Source organism: Alosa pseudoharengus, unplaced genomic scaffold (genome assembly GCF_046254945.1).
Source record: "Alosa pseudoharengus isolate Yale_2024_CS ecotype anadromous, Long Island Sound unplaced genomic scaffold, YU_APseudo_1.1 YU_APseudo_1.1_scf_7, whole genome shotgun sequence".
Classification (NCBI taxonomy): domain Eukaryota; kingdom Metazoa; phylum Chordata; class Actinopteri; order Clupeiformes; family Clupeidae; genus Alosa; species Alosa pseudoharengus.
In genome coordinates, this window is record NW_027468859.1 from 20,609,209 (window position 1) to 20,626,392 (window position 17,184).

Genomic DNA, 17,184 nt, shown 5'->3' on the forward strand with positions numbered 1-17,184 from the left:
CCCCCCACGACTCGTCAGTTAAGAATATCCTAAATATATATATCATACAACATTTTGCTGGTTAAAAGCTAAATTCAGTAAACTCTGCATGAATTTATCCTTAGGTATGAAGATATCAACAAACTCTCAATTTGTTTTTGTTTTTTTGCTGTAGGCCTATTTCGAGGTGTTGATGAAATTAAAAACCCCTTGAGAACACCCCCATCTAGTGGGCATTGGTGAGATTTACATTGTTGTTGAATCGGTCTTCTGAAACAGCTGACAGTTCTTTTTACATTAGGCTACGGATTTTCACAATCTCGATCAGAAATTTAAACATCCCGATTTATCATTGCATTTTACTAATAGTAATTTATACACACTTGAAAATGAAACTAAGACTCGTAAGAATGTCATAAATTAGCAGTATTAGTTACAGTTTTAATTCCAAAACATACCACTAGGGCGGACTGACTGGCTCCATAGCTCAGTGGTTAGAGCACTGGTCTTGTAAACCAGGGGTCGCGAGTTCGATCCTCGCTGGGGCCTGTTTACAGCTTTTTCACTAGTGAAAATTGAACTATAAACTTACAGTGGTATGACTGCACAGTGAATGTGCAGCAGCGACAGACTGATTTCAGATAGTGGCTAGCTGGTAACCCATAGGCAAACTGACATCAGGGCAAGGAGCAGGGAGGATATGAATCGCTGTTGCTCGCCTTATCTGATTTGAAACATAATGACACTGGTGAAGTTTCAGTGTTAGGCCCATTCACTTGTGGATTTGACATTGTCTATTATATATCCAAAGACAATCACAGCTGTAATAGGAACACAGTTAAGAATACAGCTATACGAAAACAAGAAAATCAATCTGAAATGTTTTTTGTAAATATATTTTATTACGATTTTAAATATAGACATACTGTAGACATATTATTAAAGGTACACTATGCAGGTTTAGGTATTTTTGGCGACTGTAGAGCTCCCTCTAGAGTCTGTATATATTTATATTTTACTCTGCTGTTGTAAAAAGCAAACTTCTTGTGACTTATCCCCCCTGTACACAATGAAAATGCTTTTGCTGTGGAGGTGAAGGATTACCAACAGAGCAGATCTCCAAAGAGCTATCTACTGACAAGGTAATGTTTCAAGATTCTCACGAGATTTGTCGGGCTGCCTTTCTTGAAGTTGCATGACTGGTTTTCTCGGTAGCGAATCGCTACCTCTATGCTGTATAGCTATGCTAGGTGAACGATTCGCCTATTACACGTTTGTTAACCATCAAATTGGCTTCATAAAGGTGAAAATCTTGCATAGTGTACTTTTAAGTTTAATTGGGTAATTCAGTTAAATTGTTCAGTCTCATAAATTAATTCAGGCATAAAACATTCAAGAACTAAGTGCCCAATACAGGAAATGAAAACATGAAGACTTGGCTGGTAACTCTTAATGATCAATAATCAAATCAACTCTCAATGATCAAATGCCATTAAAAAAAATCTCTAAACTAGATAAAAGTACCCCCCACATAAAAATGCATAGAAAGATGGTTGATTAATAAGAGTTATATTCAGAAGTGTTAGTGTATCACATATGGAGGAGTTTGTGACATAGCCATCTTTAATTAGGCCTACATTTATTTTACATTGTATATTACATTTCTACATCTTTAATTACACATATCATCAATCTAGCTTTCATATTATGTGTCAATTTATTGGTTAATAAATATTTCAATAATTAAATATATCATTGTATGTGTCAATCTATTAAAAATTATATATATCTTGAATACATATAAAATTATATGTATCTTGAATTTCCCCTTGGGGATTAATAAAGTATCTATCTATCTATCTATCTATCTATCTATCTATCTATCTATCTATTAATAAAGTATCTATCTATCTATCTATATATATATAATAATTCCACAACAGCCTGCCAGTCTGTCAAGACAGTGTTTGTCCAGGCTTGGAGGGTCATGCACTGCCGCAGTGTTTGATGGTGCATATCACCCCGCCCTCCGGTCGCAGTGTCCCAGTGTCCAGAATGGCAAAAGACTGCCCGGGCACCAGGCTGAAGTCAAATCTCTGCAGCAGTTTAGCCAATGCGACCTTTGCCTCCATCTGTACACAAACATGGAATTTATTAGATTAGATTATATTAGGTTACCACCGGTACCTTTATTGTCATTGTGCAGAGTACAAGTACAAAGACAACAACATGCAGTTTGTGTCTAACCAGAAGTGCAAAAAATCAGAAAAGTGTGATGTGATATACAAAGTATAGACAGGTGGTGCACAGACAGGACAGGATATATAGTGCATTGTAGACAGTAGTATACACTTGTATACAACTGTGTACACTGATTGACTGTTGATATTTATTATGTAACGTGACTTTGAAGTGTGTGTGTGTTTCACCTGGGAAAAATTTTGCCCGAGGCAGGACCGTGGACCCAAAGCAAAGGGATAGTAGCAAAAATAAGGCCTTGGAGAATAAAGTACAAAATAATTTGTTTAGTTTCTAAAGTTTGCTTCAAAGTTTATTGTGTATTCAATTATAAACTACACCGAGTTCTTACTTGGGAGCATTCAAGTTAAATCTCTCTGGATCGAATCTCTCTGGATCTTTGAAGAATTTGTCCAACCTTGAACTCACATACGAACTTAACTACAAAAACAAGATGAAAATGTTACAAAACATCGGTTACAAAACAAGTCTGTCATATAAAATCATTCAGGATGGTGTAATTGGACTATCAACTCTGACTTTCACTGAGACTTCCATTTAAGACTTTCAATAAAACCTTTGTGAGAATTTTCAAAGAGGTTTCCATCGAGGCATTCAATGAATTTCTAATTTGTGACTTTCAATGAAACTTTCAATGGTCTCTCAGTCTAAGACTGAAGCTGAATCCATGCCAAAGAATGTTTCAAGATGGCAATAAGAACTTGACACTCACTATAACACTACATCCTGCTGGGACCTTAATGCCATTAATGACCGTGTCCTCTACCAGCCAGCGAGAGGTGCCAGGAGCAGTTGGGTATAACCTCAGAGTCTCTTTCAGGACCTATGGACATTTACAGACATATCTTCAGAACTTATCATTTAGACATCTCCAAGCAAAAATGACAAAAGGTGGCAAGAGTCTTAGCAGTATTATGATCAGTAGACCAAGAAGTAGAGTGAATTAAAACAGTGTGATTAGACAAAAGAGTTGAGAATTTAGCAGCTAGCCAACAAGGTCCAAGTTCATGATAATCCAGACTCAAATAATAATCTATGAATAATAATTTATGATAATTATGTTTATGTTTCTGGTTCTAACATACGCTTTCGTCCAAAGTGTAATACAATGATATCAATAAACATTATATTAAGCATTAAAATTAACAGTTTATAGTGAAGGCAAATTACTTAAAAATGTAAGAAATAGCAATAAATTTAACACACTAAATAGAATTAACAGAATACTCTTTTAAAATAATATTAATATTTTGCAACAAATCATGATTTTATATAATTTTGTGCAATTACACATTTGTGGTCATGTTAGATAGACCTATTTAATTCTTAGTTGACAACTGTTTCTTGGAATCTGTATACTGTCATCCCAGCTAAAATATAATGTATTATGTCATCCCAACAGGTATAGTGTAAATGACCTGGGTTAAATAGGTGAGATTTCCTAGGTCCTCATAGCTGATTTCCTGTTTCATCCCAAGGACTTCATCCACTTCCTCCTTCAGCCTGGTGGGGAGCACATTTATTAGTGTCTTTAACACTTTTAAAACCATTAGTTACCTTTGTATTATGTATGAGCTTACTTATAACACCTTCATACCTCTGTAATATCTCAGGATGTCTTCCAAGTTCCATGATGGCAAATGACAGCTGATTAGCCGTTGTTTCTTGGCCTTAATATACACAATAATCAGCTGATTGATGCATAGAAACATGGGTGATTATATTGCTCAATTAAATTTATTTTCAATGTAACACGATAGTCACCTGCTATGAAAAATGTGACAAAGTTGTCGAGCATGATTTCTTCATCATCATCATCTTTGTTTTCCTCTGTGAAAATAAAACAAAGTTAAGACAGGTTGTTGCATAGCCAGCCCTTAAAAACAACATTTTATCTTTTTAAATTCTCACACACTAATACGAATGTGCTGGGCCAGTTGAAGTTGCAGCATACTCAGTATATGAACACTGATATGTACACAAAGTATATTAATACTGACATGTACACAAAGTATATTAATACTGACACGTACACAAAGTATATTAATAGTGACACGTACACAAATTGTAATTACCTGCGGATTTGAGAATCTGTGTTAGAATGTCCATAGGCACATCGTCTCCAGCCTGTATAGCCCTTCTTCTCTCGTTTATCCAGGCAGCTCCTGTATCACGGAGAAGCTGTGCAGCTTCCCTGATCTCCCGCACCACCTGCCTGTTCTTGTACCAATACTGAAAGAAGATTTGAAAGAAGTTTTAGTTTTAGGGGCAGCCGTGGCCTACTGGTTAGTGCTTCAGACTTGAAACCGGAGGGTTGGCGGTTCGAGCCCCGACCAGTAGGAACGGCTGAAGTGCCCTTGTGCAAGGCATCTAACCCCTCACTGCTCCCTGAGCGCCGCTGTTGTTGCAGACAGCTCACTGCGCCGAGATTAGAGTGTGCTTCACCTCCCTGTGTGTTCACTGTGTGCTGAGTGCGTTTCACTAATTCATGGATTGGGATAAATGTAGAGACCAAATTTCACAGGATCAAAAGAGGAGTATATATACTTATATACTTAGTTTTCATTTACTATAATAACCCTGGTCTAGACAGTGATCCACACTGAATACTGTTACTTTGATGCTGTAATAAAGATGACAAAAACCAATCTATCCACTGTTTCCTCCAAATCCAGAATGTCTTTTGCAGACACTTTAGGTCTCCTCAGCCCTTATATTAAGCCACATGCGAAGATACCTGGGTGTTATACTTGATTCTGAGCTTTGCCTTGACAAACAAATGTCTTATGTTGTTGAAATTAATATCACCTCTAACACGTTGTGCCTCACAATGCCCCCTAGCTGTTCTAAAATCAGTGTAACCTACAGCCTCTCGGGGCTTGATTTTCTGCCATAACAAGATATGTATTTTGGAAGTTATTCACACCTTTATTACATCACAGATTATTGTAATTCCCTTTACCAAGGGCTCTTCATGTCCCTACTAACACGTGTACAGGTGGTCCAGAACGATAGTCCAGAATTTGCTTTACTTATTTATTTGTGACAATGCAATTTCATAAGTCTTCAACAGCTATGTAATTTGCTGTGCAATGCCAGGAAATATTACTTGCTTGGTTTCTCCCATGCAACTGTGATATCTTACCTGAAAGATTGGATCTCGGATGTAATACACCATGCCCTTCAGACATAACTCGATGGCTTGGGGGAATTTGGAGTCCATGACGTTGAGCAAGTCTAAGTCAACTCCAAAAGCGACCTTCATGGATATCATGACAATCAATAACACGTTTGAAACATGGTACTGAAAAATCTGTGAAAGACCCTGATCTAGTTTACATACCTAAGAAGGTTAGCAAAGTAAGATTTTGTAAATTTACTGTTAATTTAGTAAATAACACTGTTATTTTTGGATGATATTCTGCACACTAGTTTGGAGTAAATGTGCTCCATCATTTCAAACTCCTTGACATCAAGATATTGGACTAAATCAAGAGGTAAAATATTAACTAATCAAATATCAAACTGTCGGACAGATTTTTTTCCACATAGGGCTAAAAGAGGCAGTAAGTGACCTTTGTGATCACATCCAGGGTGAAGGAGTTGACAAGCTTGTGCATGTGTGCAGCCTGCTGGCTCTCAGCATACTCATCCAGTTTGGTCATCAGGCGCTCCGCTCTCTCGTTGAACGTAGACATCAGACCCCGTAAGTATCTAAATATCATGGCATCATAGATTTTAGAGTGCTCAACAAACCGTTCAGAATCATTTACACTAAATAAAGCAATCTTACAATGCAGTCGATTGGAAAAATAACTTGTTAGACACCATGGTCATCAACATGATGGGTTCAATACCCAAGCAATAGGCATAATATTTGTCAGAACTAGCTGTACCACAAGTTGCAGTAGATATTTGTTTTAAACGAGTGGGTGAATGATTCACATTGTACTACTTACACACTACTAAATGCAGGATCCATGATTCTGCGCTGCTTGTACCACATATCATGGTTCATGGCGGTCACCAGGCCATTTCCAAGGAATCTAACAGAGAGCAGTTAAGATTGTTTACCATTGCATTCTAAAGGGTCCACAGCAGTTGAAATAACTGTAAAGGATGGTTTCCTAGACATGGATTAGGAATAGTCCAAAACTAAAAGAGAACTCCATTGAAGATCTCCACTGAAAAAGAGCCTCTAGTCTGTACTAGGCTTCTGGAAAACAGGCCCGAAATGTCTCCTACACATCTTACTGTTTCATTTCATCAAACAGAGGATGACACTAAACAAGATTGACACAGAAAGAGAGTACTGACAGTCAGTTATGCAGATATATAGAGTAATGCAAATAAATAGCATGAACTCATTGCCCATGTTTACACCACACTGTTAGAGTATAATGAACTCTGCTGCAGTTGGCCTTGAAATCGAGTTATATCAGTGGAGTTCAATCTCGCTATGTATGTTGCTGGGCTAAGTCGATTCCTCTCTCCATGTGAAAATAGCCTCAATTGGTTTGTCAAGCAGAGAAATGCGTAGGTAGTTTAAGTGATTACATCGCTGCCTGCCCTTTCGCGGGCCTACCCACGGCCACACGGTTGAATAAAAATGACAACCTTTTCCTTCGGTATGAGTCAGAGTCTACTAAACAAGCCAAAGGTTTAAAATAAGGCCCTAATTAAATCAATCTCATGTGTTAACATGGTTAATCGTAGATGGTGGTGGCATATCATTTGAGCAAGCCGTGAACTGAAAACAATGGGCTGTGAATAGTCTTTATGGTGAATGTGGGTGAGGATTGTCAATGTAGTTTAGGGAGTCAAACAAAACTTGTGTGTGGAGTTTTTAGGGATAGCGGTAACGGTTACGTCCGTGTTAAAGATGTCCAGAGGTCGCCATGTAGCAGTAAAAAGTGAACTTACAGTATGAGCTAACTAACATAGGCAAGCGTCCCGCTAAATTATTCCTGCCAGTGTGCTTTATGATGTCAACTGCTATATCAATAGTGTGGAATACTTTTGAGAACTATGCATGGGATAGGCGACTTTCTGCTAATGTGCTTATCCTGTTTGAAAATGGGCGGTATTGGCGACCAAAAGCGGGGATGTGTTGAGGTGTAATAGCCTGACTGTCTGAACGCAATGGTCTCAGGGATATGAGGCTTGTAGACCAGGGGGTATTTCAAGTACGTGGTTTAGTGACAAACCTGGGTAAGTTAACTCAGAGTAGTGGTAAACCTCCTATAACAAGAGCCCTATGGCATTGTTTTGTTAGGAGAATGCCATACAGCTCTTCTATTAGGAGGTTAACCACTTACTCTGAGTTCACTTACCAAGGTTTGTCACCAAACCACGTACTTGGAATACCCCCCAGGTGGCCTTCAAATGACCTTAGCCTGTGTCAGCCTGGCCTGACTCGACGGTCTGAAGCTGGCTAATGTGAGGTGGGCAGGCCTTAGGTGAAGAACTAGCTTTTCAGGCTGTATTTGAATATGCACAGTATGATGAGACTTTTCAATACATTACCTTCTACCAAATAAGGAGAAAAGGCGTTTGTACACAAAAGGGTCTTTGGGATACTTCGGTGACATTAAGAATTCCTGTGAGCATAGAAAGTTTAACAGTTAAAGTCTGTTTTCTGGAGACATGTGCTATGAGAAAATGTTTGTTACCTTGGTTGCCTCAGGACAAGAAACAATGAAAAATACACTATGCAGGCTGTTCACTCTGCAAACAGGGCCATACTTGTCAGTCCTACAACATTAAGATAAGTAGAACACATGATTAGGGTTAGACAGCTAGATGCCATTTCCATTCAGATTCCGTTCAGACTACCCACATGTCTATTTAGAATTAATGAGTTAGGCAATATTTGACAATAATTTTAAGGAATTGTGGCACCTTTCAGTTTTCAAACTCTGTTATAAACAGAAGTATTAATAAATGAGACTCATTCCAGAATGGTTGAATGCTTACAGAATGTCACAATACCCTGAATAATTGGTCAAGTAGCGTGCATTGCCTAATACAATTAGGTTCACATTGAACGACTATGCCCATTGGACTGTCTATGGATGTAAGGGAATGCAGAAATGGAAATGATGTGTTTTTAAGAGATCTTATAGAGCTTGACTAATTGCACTGGACATGAGAGTTAGGTTACATGGCACATGATGACATGCAGACAGATTATTACGTCACCTTGGGATATTTCCTTGGACACAGGAAGGTGTTAGGGGCAAAAAGGTTGAAATAGTGCACAACTATAGGTCTAAACGTTTGACAGTAGGCCTACAACGTTTGACATTTAGCCTACAACGTTGTAGACCTGCAGTAGGCAATAGATACCAGCGTCGGAACTGTCCTCATTGCACTTTAAAACAATGCCAAAGTCTGACGAAATGTTGTAAGCGGGTAGCTTAGCAGTTAACACGTCAAGAAAAAAAGAATAAGACGTACACACACACAAAAGCCGAATGTGCAAGTTTGACCATTACATTTGCGCTTACCATTCTAAAAATCTTTGATTGATATGACGGCCAGGGGTTCTGGTCTCTGCCAATATAGTTGGCAAATGTCCAAGTAGGAAGCTGTAAAGAAATCAGAAACATATCAACACAAGAACCTAGAACTGCGGTCTTCCACGTAAATAGATGTAATGTTAGGCTATTAGGCTCTACTTCTTTGTAGGCTAAATGTGAAATGCGTCACTTACTTATCTCTTGGTGGTCCTGGGATATGATCGTACTTTCGATGAACATGTTTTATGTAAAGTAAGTAGCAAACAAATGCTATAAAAAGAACTGCAAGTAGTAGTAATAACACATTTCCAACCCATCCGGTAAGTTTGAGAATAAGAGTCATTTTCTCTTGACGTGTAGTGCAGCCTCTACCCTAGTGAGCCAACCAGTCATAGCCTACAGATACTGTAGACTAAAACCATTCTGTCAGTTGTGTAACAACAGATAGATATCTATACCAAAGGTAGGCCTACTTAGACAAAGACTGTGAATGAAATTCCACGTATGTAGGGCTACAACCACGTGAAAGAGTATTAAAAAGATGAAAAAGGTGAATTATGCATCAGACAAAAACCTTCATAAGCGACTAAGTTGATGTAGCAAAACAAAAACAGTAATGCACTAACATTGTAGGAGTTTCAGAAAGTTCTGTAGTGCATTTTAGGAAAACCAACAAAATTAAAATAGCCTACTGGTGTTTGTGTTGACTAACTGTTAATGTTGCTATTTGAAATACAGTTTTAATATAGCCGCAAGAGGCGATGGCGGGCCCGAGCACCTGCGATTCCGCAACCCCGTGACATTTCGGAATCTAACTTATAATGTGACCCTGCAAGGCGAAACCAGTTGTTTTGCGCACGTAGCTATTTTGAGAAAATCCACAATAAACAAACGTACAGCTTAAAATGTCGAATTTCATGTTTTCGCATAATTCGACAGTATACAGTCTACACTTTCATATTGTGAACAAATTTCACGGATAAACATTTGTTTTGACTGTTAAACCCTTACTTTATTTAGGTGAAGATTCAACACATTAGCAGTCATTCCCTGTCCACGCCACTATAAGGTTTTATTTGGTAGGGAATAAGGTAGAGCAAATTTACTCATTAGGCTACTCATTTACTCGTTACTCAATGTGTCAGCTCTATATCATTCTTGGCAGATGTAATCGAATATGAATGTGAAAGACTTGCCTTTCAGGGCACGAACGGTCAAAAGCACAAACTTTTAGAAATATCCTGGCGTCATTTTAGGGACCAGGAGAAGACGAACATGACCCCCCAACCCATTCGTTGTCCACATGCCTACTAACTTGTGTGAATGAAACTACTTGCAGTGTTGCCAACTATTTCCAATGGAAAGTAGCTAAAGCCAGCTCCAAAAGTCGCTAGATGACATCATGCAATAATTTGCATATAAATTACGTCATCACATCGTTTTTCCCCCTCAGCCGACAGTCTGTCCTGCATTGACAATGAGCCTACATCAACGAATGCTATAGGTTTCTCTAACTTGTATTGTCGATTTTGAACTATCTGATTTGCTTGTGAATGCAGTTGTAGCCTAGGCTATTTCCTTTGTTCAATGTGGTTGTTGAACGATGCTGGCAACTGGCAAGCGTGCCCCTTTTTCCCTGTAATCATGTCATTGCTCTCGTCTCGTTGGCTCTGGTTGTAATCTCACCCGAAGTTGCTGCACCTTCCAATAACGTTGTCTGAGCTGTTAGATCTATAGAACATCTACTTCCGTGTAATAACATGGGCTGATAGGCTACTACATAGGCCAGTCATTACTTTTATAATCATGGGGCAACGCTTTGGGCGAACGCGATGCAATTCACAAACGAAACAGGCATGAGACTCACAGCACAGCCGAACTCACTGCTCACTCAGAAGAGTAAAAAGGGACGGTACATCACATCAGAGTCTCCAAAGTCTCCAAGAACGCCAGAAAAAGTAGCTAGATTTGTCGCTAGTCGCTTTTTAAAAAGTCGCTGGGGGGGTCTGAAATCTTGCTAGATATGGCGACAAAGCCCCTGAGTTGGCAACACTGACTACTTGCTCAGCACAAGACTCAATGACATAAGGGTGCGCTGTGGAGTCCCTGCCCCCACCCCCCAACAAACTAAAGGTGTTCGAGTCGTGACTCACTCGGATCTTTCACCCATGTCTTTAAATTAACCCATGAGTCGCGAGTCTCTAGTATCATTAACTCGGATCAGTTGAGTCCTACTACAATTCAATCTAAAACGATAAACAGGGCCACACAAACCTCTTGCAACATTAGCTAGCCTCCTAGCCCTAGTCATCATCTGCCAAAAATGTAACAATTTCGTAGGCAACCGCAACTCCACAAATCAACTGCAACTGAGTGAGCAGGCAGTCCGAGATAACTGGTTAACTTCCCGCAGAGCCGGAAACATTGCAGACTCACAGACCATGGGACTCAGATTGGAGCGGCTGAGTAGCAATCCGGGTTAGTCGGATCAGCCGGCCGGTTAGGCTATGTTGAGTACGAGTCAGTCGAATCAGCCGGCTACGTTGTCATGAGTGGATCTGCGAGAGCGAGTAGCTCCTCCTCGAGGTGAAAAGCAATTCCACAACAAAAGCCATTTCTTTCACTTCTGAAATAACATTCAATGTTCTGCATGTAGCCTAGACATAATTCGATTTGGTGTATAGATGTAGTATATTAAAATGCAATTAGGTCGTGCACTGCACGCTCATGGAGCTGCTTGAGTAGCCTATCTACCCGGGTCAGTCTAATCAGCTGGGCGGGCCGGTTAGGTTGTTATGAGTGCGAGTCAGCCGAATCAGCCGGCTACGTTGTCATGAGTGATCTTTAGAGTAACTCCTCGTCAAGGTGAAAAACAAATCCACAACAAAAGCCATGCTTTCACTTCTGAAATAACATATGTTCTGCATGCATAGCCTACTTTAAAATGCAATTAGGTCGCGAAGACAGTCCGAAACATTGCAAGCTCTGTATGGAGAGTAGGCTAGCCAGTCGGATCAGCCAAGCGGGCCGGTTACGTTGTTGTTATGAGTGCGAGTCAGCCGAATCAGCCGGCTACGTTGTCATGAGTGGATCTTTAGAGGAGCGAGTAACTCCTCGTCAAGGTTAAAAGAAAATCCACAACAAAAGCCATGCTTTCACTTCTGAAATAACATATATTCTGCACGCATAGCCTACTTTAAAATGCAATTAGGTCGCGAAGACAGTCCGAAACATTGCAAGCTCTGTATAGAGTTGCTTGAGAAGGCTAGCCTAATAGTTGGCATTATGTTGTTATGAGTGCGAGTCAGTCGAATCAGCCGGCTACATTGTCATGAGTGGATCTGTAGACGAGCAAGTAGCCTAGTTTCTACTCATGTCAAGGTGATAATAATATAGGCCTAATGAGAATAGTAGGCTAGTAGTAGTAGTAATAATAATAATAATAATAATAACAATAATAATAATGTATTCACTGCAGGGCATTTCTACGTTCCTGTTTCTATGTCTACATTGAAAGGCAATTGCTTAGGCTAGGTTAAGACAATAAATAAACAGTCTGGCTCAAACTGCTTTCTTTCCCGTGAGTGGGTGGAGGTTTTGATGCTATATTAGGCTATTTTATATAATATTATTTGATATTATATTAGGCTACCTAACATGATATATATATATATATATAGCTATGATTAATAGGCTAATAATATTAGTTGCCTAGTATTAGCTGCATATAATACCTATTAGAATAGATTCCTAGTAGCCTACTATTAGTATATAGTAGTGGTAATAAACATTGTAGCAGAGTAGCATTAGACCTAGGCAAATTTTCTATTGTTAACAAAACAACAACAAATAATTAATTATTATAATATAGGCTACCCTCTCTGTCAATAAGATCAAAGTTTCTGAACATGAGCACCAAAAAGATGAACAATGTGTGGATGCACTTTGACCAGGAGAGCAAAACTCTTATGCTAAATGCAAGTACTGCAAAAACCTGGTTTCAAATCATGGAGGATCCACATCCAACATGAGAAGGCACTTAACGAAATGAAGCACCCCACTGCACTGCTTGAACGTAGGACTGAATTTCTTTGCGATTTAGCAATACTGACTCAAGTGACTCAAGTGACTCGTTCAACCCGGATCAGTTTAGTGAGTGACTCAGAATAACCCGGATCCTTAAAAGGAATCGAGTTTGACAGGCCTACAACAAACACACACACACAGAGAGAGAGAGAGAGAGAGAGAGACACTACATATAAAATCAGGTCCCCTTTGAATTCAACTCAAGGGGGCAGGCGAATTCCCGATTTTTTTGAAATACCATAACTTCATATAACATATATCCTGTGCTGATATTGTAGCTTCTGTGTAATCTACATAAACAATAAAAGGCAAAACAAGACTCGACTACCTCGTACGTAACGTTAGGTTCCCGTAAGAAGAATGTTTAGCATGTCCGGTTGTAGTGAAGCTAACGCACCGTAGGGGGATAACCCTATTGTTTGGATAAGAAGCTCAGTCCAGCCAGCACGGAAACTCATGAACAAAGCTATATAGACTATAGAATTGTATGTTAAAGTAAAGCATTGCATAGAGGCAAGTAAACCTAATGAAAAACGGCACTAACGATAATCATGTCAGAGGTTTTCGATGGATTGACCTATAGGTCGGAAAAGTGGAAAGAAGATTAGCTTCAAGGCTATAACTTTTTTGTTTTGTTTTAGCATGACTGTTTTTGAAGATGATCATGTGTGGTAGCTTCAACATTAACACGACTTGGTATTCCATACGTCCAGCCAGCACGGAAACTCATGAACAAAGCTATGTAGACTATAGAATTGTATGTTAAAGTAAAGCATTGCATAGAGGCAAGTAAACCTAATGAAAAACGGCACTAACGATAATCATTTCAGAGGTTTTCGATGGATTTACCTATAGGTCGGAAAAGTGGAAAGAAGATTAGCTTCAAGGCTATAACTTTTTTGTTTTGTTTTAGCATGACTGTTTTTGAAGATGATCATGTGTGGTAGCTTCAACATTAACACGACTTGGTATCACTTGTGAGGATGATATTAATAATAATACATAAATAAATGTTTAACTTTGATGACTTTGAAGGCGAAGGAAGTGTGAGAAGAATTTCTGTGTATCAATTATATGAGTTACAAGATTCAGTTCGATGGCTAACGTGACAAAGTTAAGTGTGAGTCTGCGCAGTACTGGGGGGGGGACCAACTGAAAAATCGTTCTATTTGACTCTGTGCCCTCCGAGTCTGTTCGTCCATTTCTTTTACTGTCTATGGTTCAACTACATCAAGCTTGAAGTGAATCTAATGAAACATCTAGGAATCGTGAAACTATGACCACTGAAATAGCGATTCTTTCCATTGCCAGATGGGGGCGCTATGCCAGACATTCTTTTGTGAATAGTATAATTCTAATACTAATCATTAACCTGTGGCTGCTGCTTTAAGACTTAAATTCCATTTTTTGATGTTCACTAGTCTATCTATTTACATCTGTGGAACATAAAACTAGTATTCATTGATGCAAGACGGTAGATAGAGGCAAAAATAAATAAATACATAAATAAATAACAACAAAAAAAAAACATTAATTTTGTATCTGCCAGGATAGTGTAGGATTCTCTGGTTGTTGCGTTGTGTTTTAGTTCTAATGGTTGTATTGAAGATGGTCAATAAAGCTTGACGGCGGAATCAGGATCGGCGATTAGATGATGATTTATTGAAGATGGTACAATAATGAATAACAGAACACAGGCTAAGTCTCGAACAGTAAAACTGTGCAGAGTCTAACAGTTGTGGTTGTTATTAGAAGCGGCGGCTGAGCCTTCCGACAGAAGATGCTCCTTGGTCGCTTCCTCGATCCGTCTCAGAGTCAAAACCTAAGACAAAGCCTGTTATACTAAAACATACAAACGAATCATGCCAACGTGGCAGATGCCCACAGGCTCTGGCCGGATGGATACCAGCCCGAATGGCCCATGTTATGTCTGATGTTCCTTGGATGTTCCCAAACATCGGCCTGTCTGAACTTCCTGCTGGTGCACAGGCCTAAGGCACAGTTATGTTATGTACAATAGTATGGACCTCTCCCCGTTGTATACTACACATAGAAGTAACATATGAACACATCAGAATACAGTAAGAATACCCCAGAATTCTACAATAGCCTACAGTAATGTACACTGACCTTGTACTACTGTCACCATTCCACTCAGCGACTTATGCAAGACACCTGGGGATATAGCTCTAAAATCGATGTAGCTCCAATCAAGTTGACAGGCTCTTCTTAGAAAAAGATTTCTCTTGATCTCTGGAGTTTGGTTGAGAGGATGTTGTACAAACTCCTCAACATTTCATACACCCCACACTCTAAAAAATGCTGGGTTATTTTCTCAACCCAAACACTGGGTTGTGTGGGGTTGTTTTTACTCATGTTGGGTTATTTTCTGTAACCCAGCTTGTTAGGTTGATAATTTAGGACAGCGCCCCTCCTCTCCCCCACCTGACGTGAGTACACTAGCAGCTACCCAGCACCAGGGTAACTTTAACACAGCATAGTTATTTGAGAGTTCGGGGGAAATCGTTATTCTTTCAACCGTCCATGCAGTCCAGCAGCTGTCAACATGCAGTGGAAATCAAGCGATTTCGGAAGGTATCTATCTGCTTTTAACTTTTTTAATTATTATTATTCAGAAGGATTTTAAAAGTCCACCCAGAGATACCCTTCGTGATATGAATCGATATTCTGCCTGCCAATTTCGTTTTGCCTCAAGCAGGTTAAGAATTGTGTCATTCAAGCCAGCTAACGTTAGCTAACATTAACTTACAATTACTGCTCATGTTAATGTTAAATCTACACAAAGACAGACTCTTAAAAACATAGTGTGTGAATTTTACTCAACATGTATATAGTTATAACCCAGCACATTGGTTACTTTTACCCAGTCTATTGTGCCAATATAACTAATGTTGTGTGGATATAACCCAGCGTTTTGGGTTAGAATCATACCCAATGTGCTGGGTTTAATAATGTACCCAGACCATTGGGTTAGGATAACTCAATGTGGTGTTGGTCCAATAGTTAACCAGCGGCTGGGTTATATTTGGGTTATTTTTAACCCAACATTTTTTAGAGTGCACCCCTATGGCCTACCAGCTCCATCTTCTCACCTCAATTTCCATTTGTACAATCTATCGTGTATTCATAGATTTACATGTTAAAATTCAGTAATAGCCTGCTTCATGCTGCCCTATGGACATGGTACTGCACTTTCAGAATGAAGAGAAAACATGAACCTGAAATGCATGGAAGTCAAGTAAAATTAACTGAATTCTGGAAATGAAAATCTGATCATCACTAATGTTCACCAGAAAACAAGGAAGCACATGGACAGTATTTGTTATAATTGTTATTTTCTGAAATGATCACATCCATGCATGCATACACCCACCCACACATTCACCAGTCCTTCCAGGAATTTGCAGTGTTGCGATCGCAACAATTAACGCAAATTTAACCAATCCCCGCAAATTCTGGGCGACCTTGCAATTTTTGTCCAAGCACCGCAACTTTTCTGCAAAGTTGACCAGTCATTATTTCCCTGTGAAATATCACCTACCACAACAGTCCCTTGTACAGAATATTGAGCCAGATGCCACACTCACTTCTGCAGATAGAGACCGTCCTATAACTTGTTTGTTCCTCTGCAGTTTTGATTAGGGCTGGGACGGTATGGATGTTTTCTTACCGCGGTTGGAAAGCAAGAAATGACCACGGTAGGACCAAGTTGTTTTTGTTGCCATTTTTGGAACCTGGGCTGTCCACAGAGACCACATTTTGTTTTTACAGTGTACAGGGCACAAGTAGCTAGCGGATGGTGAGATGATGTTTGCAGTATGTGTCAAAAAATGTTTTAGCTTGGAAACCGCATAAAATTGCTTAGAGCACCTTTAAAATAAGTGTGCTGGGGTACGGTGTGTACAGTTAAGTTGTGAGTGTTGTGTGTACAGTATTTATTTTATTTTGAAATTTTAAAAACCTAATATTAGTTCATTTTTATCTTGACAAAAAATAGTGTCTTTATAATGATTCATTTAGCCATTTATTTCCTCCCTAACAGAAAGTCACCAGGCAGTGCAGTTGCTGACATTCAGATGACCTCAGATTCCCCTTGTGAAGAGAATCCTGAGTGACATTGAACTTGGCCTACAATACTATCAGTGCTCCCATCTGTACACCCGGTCAGAGGTAGTGGCAGACACTGTCACCAGACTCCTGTTCATCATGAAGACAGACCCCAGTGGTACTCCGTACATCCTCCATGCATCTTACAGAACTGGCCGTGGATATCAACCATTACATTTATCAGACACCTTTGAAGTGTGTGTGTGTGTGT

General features: G+C 39.4%; 1 protein-coding gene and 1 non-coding gene across 2 annotated transcripts; one reads left to right on the plus strand and one right to left on the minus strand.

Annotated features, from left to right (window-relative positions):
- The first annotated feature begins 455 nt into the window (after positions 1 to 455).
- Positions 456 to 528, plus strand: trnat-ugu (transfer RNA threonine (anticodon UGU)). Its single transcript has one exon. It is a non-coding gene; the product is annotated as a tRNA-Thr (tRNA).
- Positions 529 to 859: 331 nt separating this feature from the next.
- On the minus strand, positions 860 to 9,181 carry LOC143109937 (cholesterol 24-hydroxylase-like). Its single transcript, XM_076272736.1, has 15 exons — positions 8,954 to 9,181; positions 8,748 to 8,828; positions 7,911 to 7,992; positions 7,765 to 7,838; positions 6,198 to 6,284; positions 5,814 to 5,952; positions 5,384 to 5,497; positions 4,314 to 4,470; positions 4,003 to 4,068; positions 3,836 to 3,908; positions 3,657 to 3,741; positions 2,951 to 3,061; positions 2,570 to 2,658; positions 2,409 to 2,475; positions 860 to 2,111 (listed from the first exon to the last, which is right to left on the minus strand). The coding sequence occupies exons 1-15, from the start codon at positions 9,100 to 9,102 to the stop codon at positions 1,965 to 1,967; spliced, it is 1,521 nt and encodes a 506-aa protein (XP_076128851.1). The 5' UTR covers positions 9,103 to 9,181; the 3' UTR covers positions 860 to 1,964.
- Between the last annotated feature and the right edge of the window lie 8,003 nt (positions 9,182 to 17,184).

What these genes read in the sequence shown, in the direction of transcription:
- LOC143109937 (XM_076272736.1), bottom strand. Translation starts at nt 9,102, where the DNA reads ATGACTCTTATTCTCAAACTTACCGGATGGGTTGGAAATGTGTTATTA. An exon ending in TGTCACATTTTTCATAGCAG is followed by an intron (nt 3,909 to 4,002) that starts GTGACTATCGTG and finishes GTGTATATTAAG; the next exon opens with GCCAAGAAACAACGGCTAAT. An exon ending in TTTAACTTGAATGCTCCCAA is followed by an intron (nt 2,476 to 2,569) that starts GTAAGAACTCGG and finishes TTATTCTCCAAG; the next exon opens with GCCTTATTTTTGCTACTATC.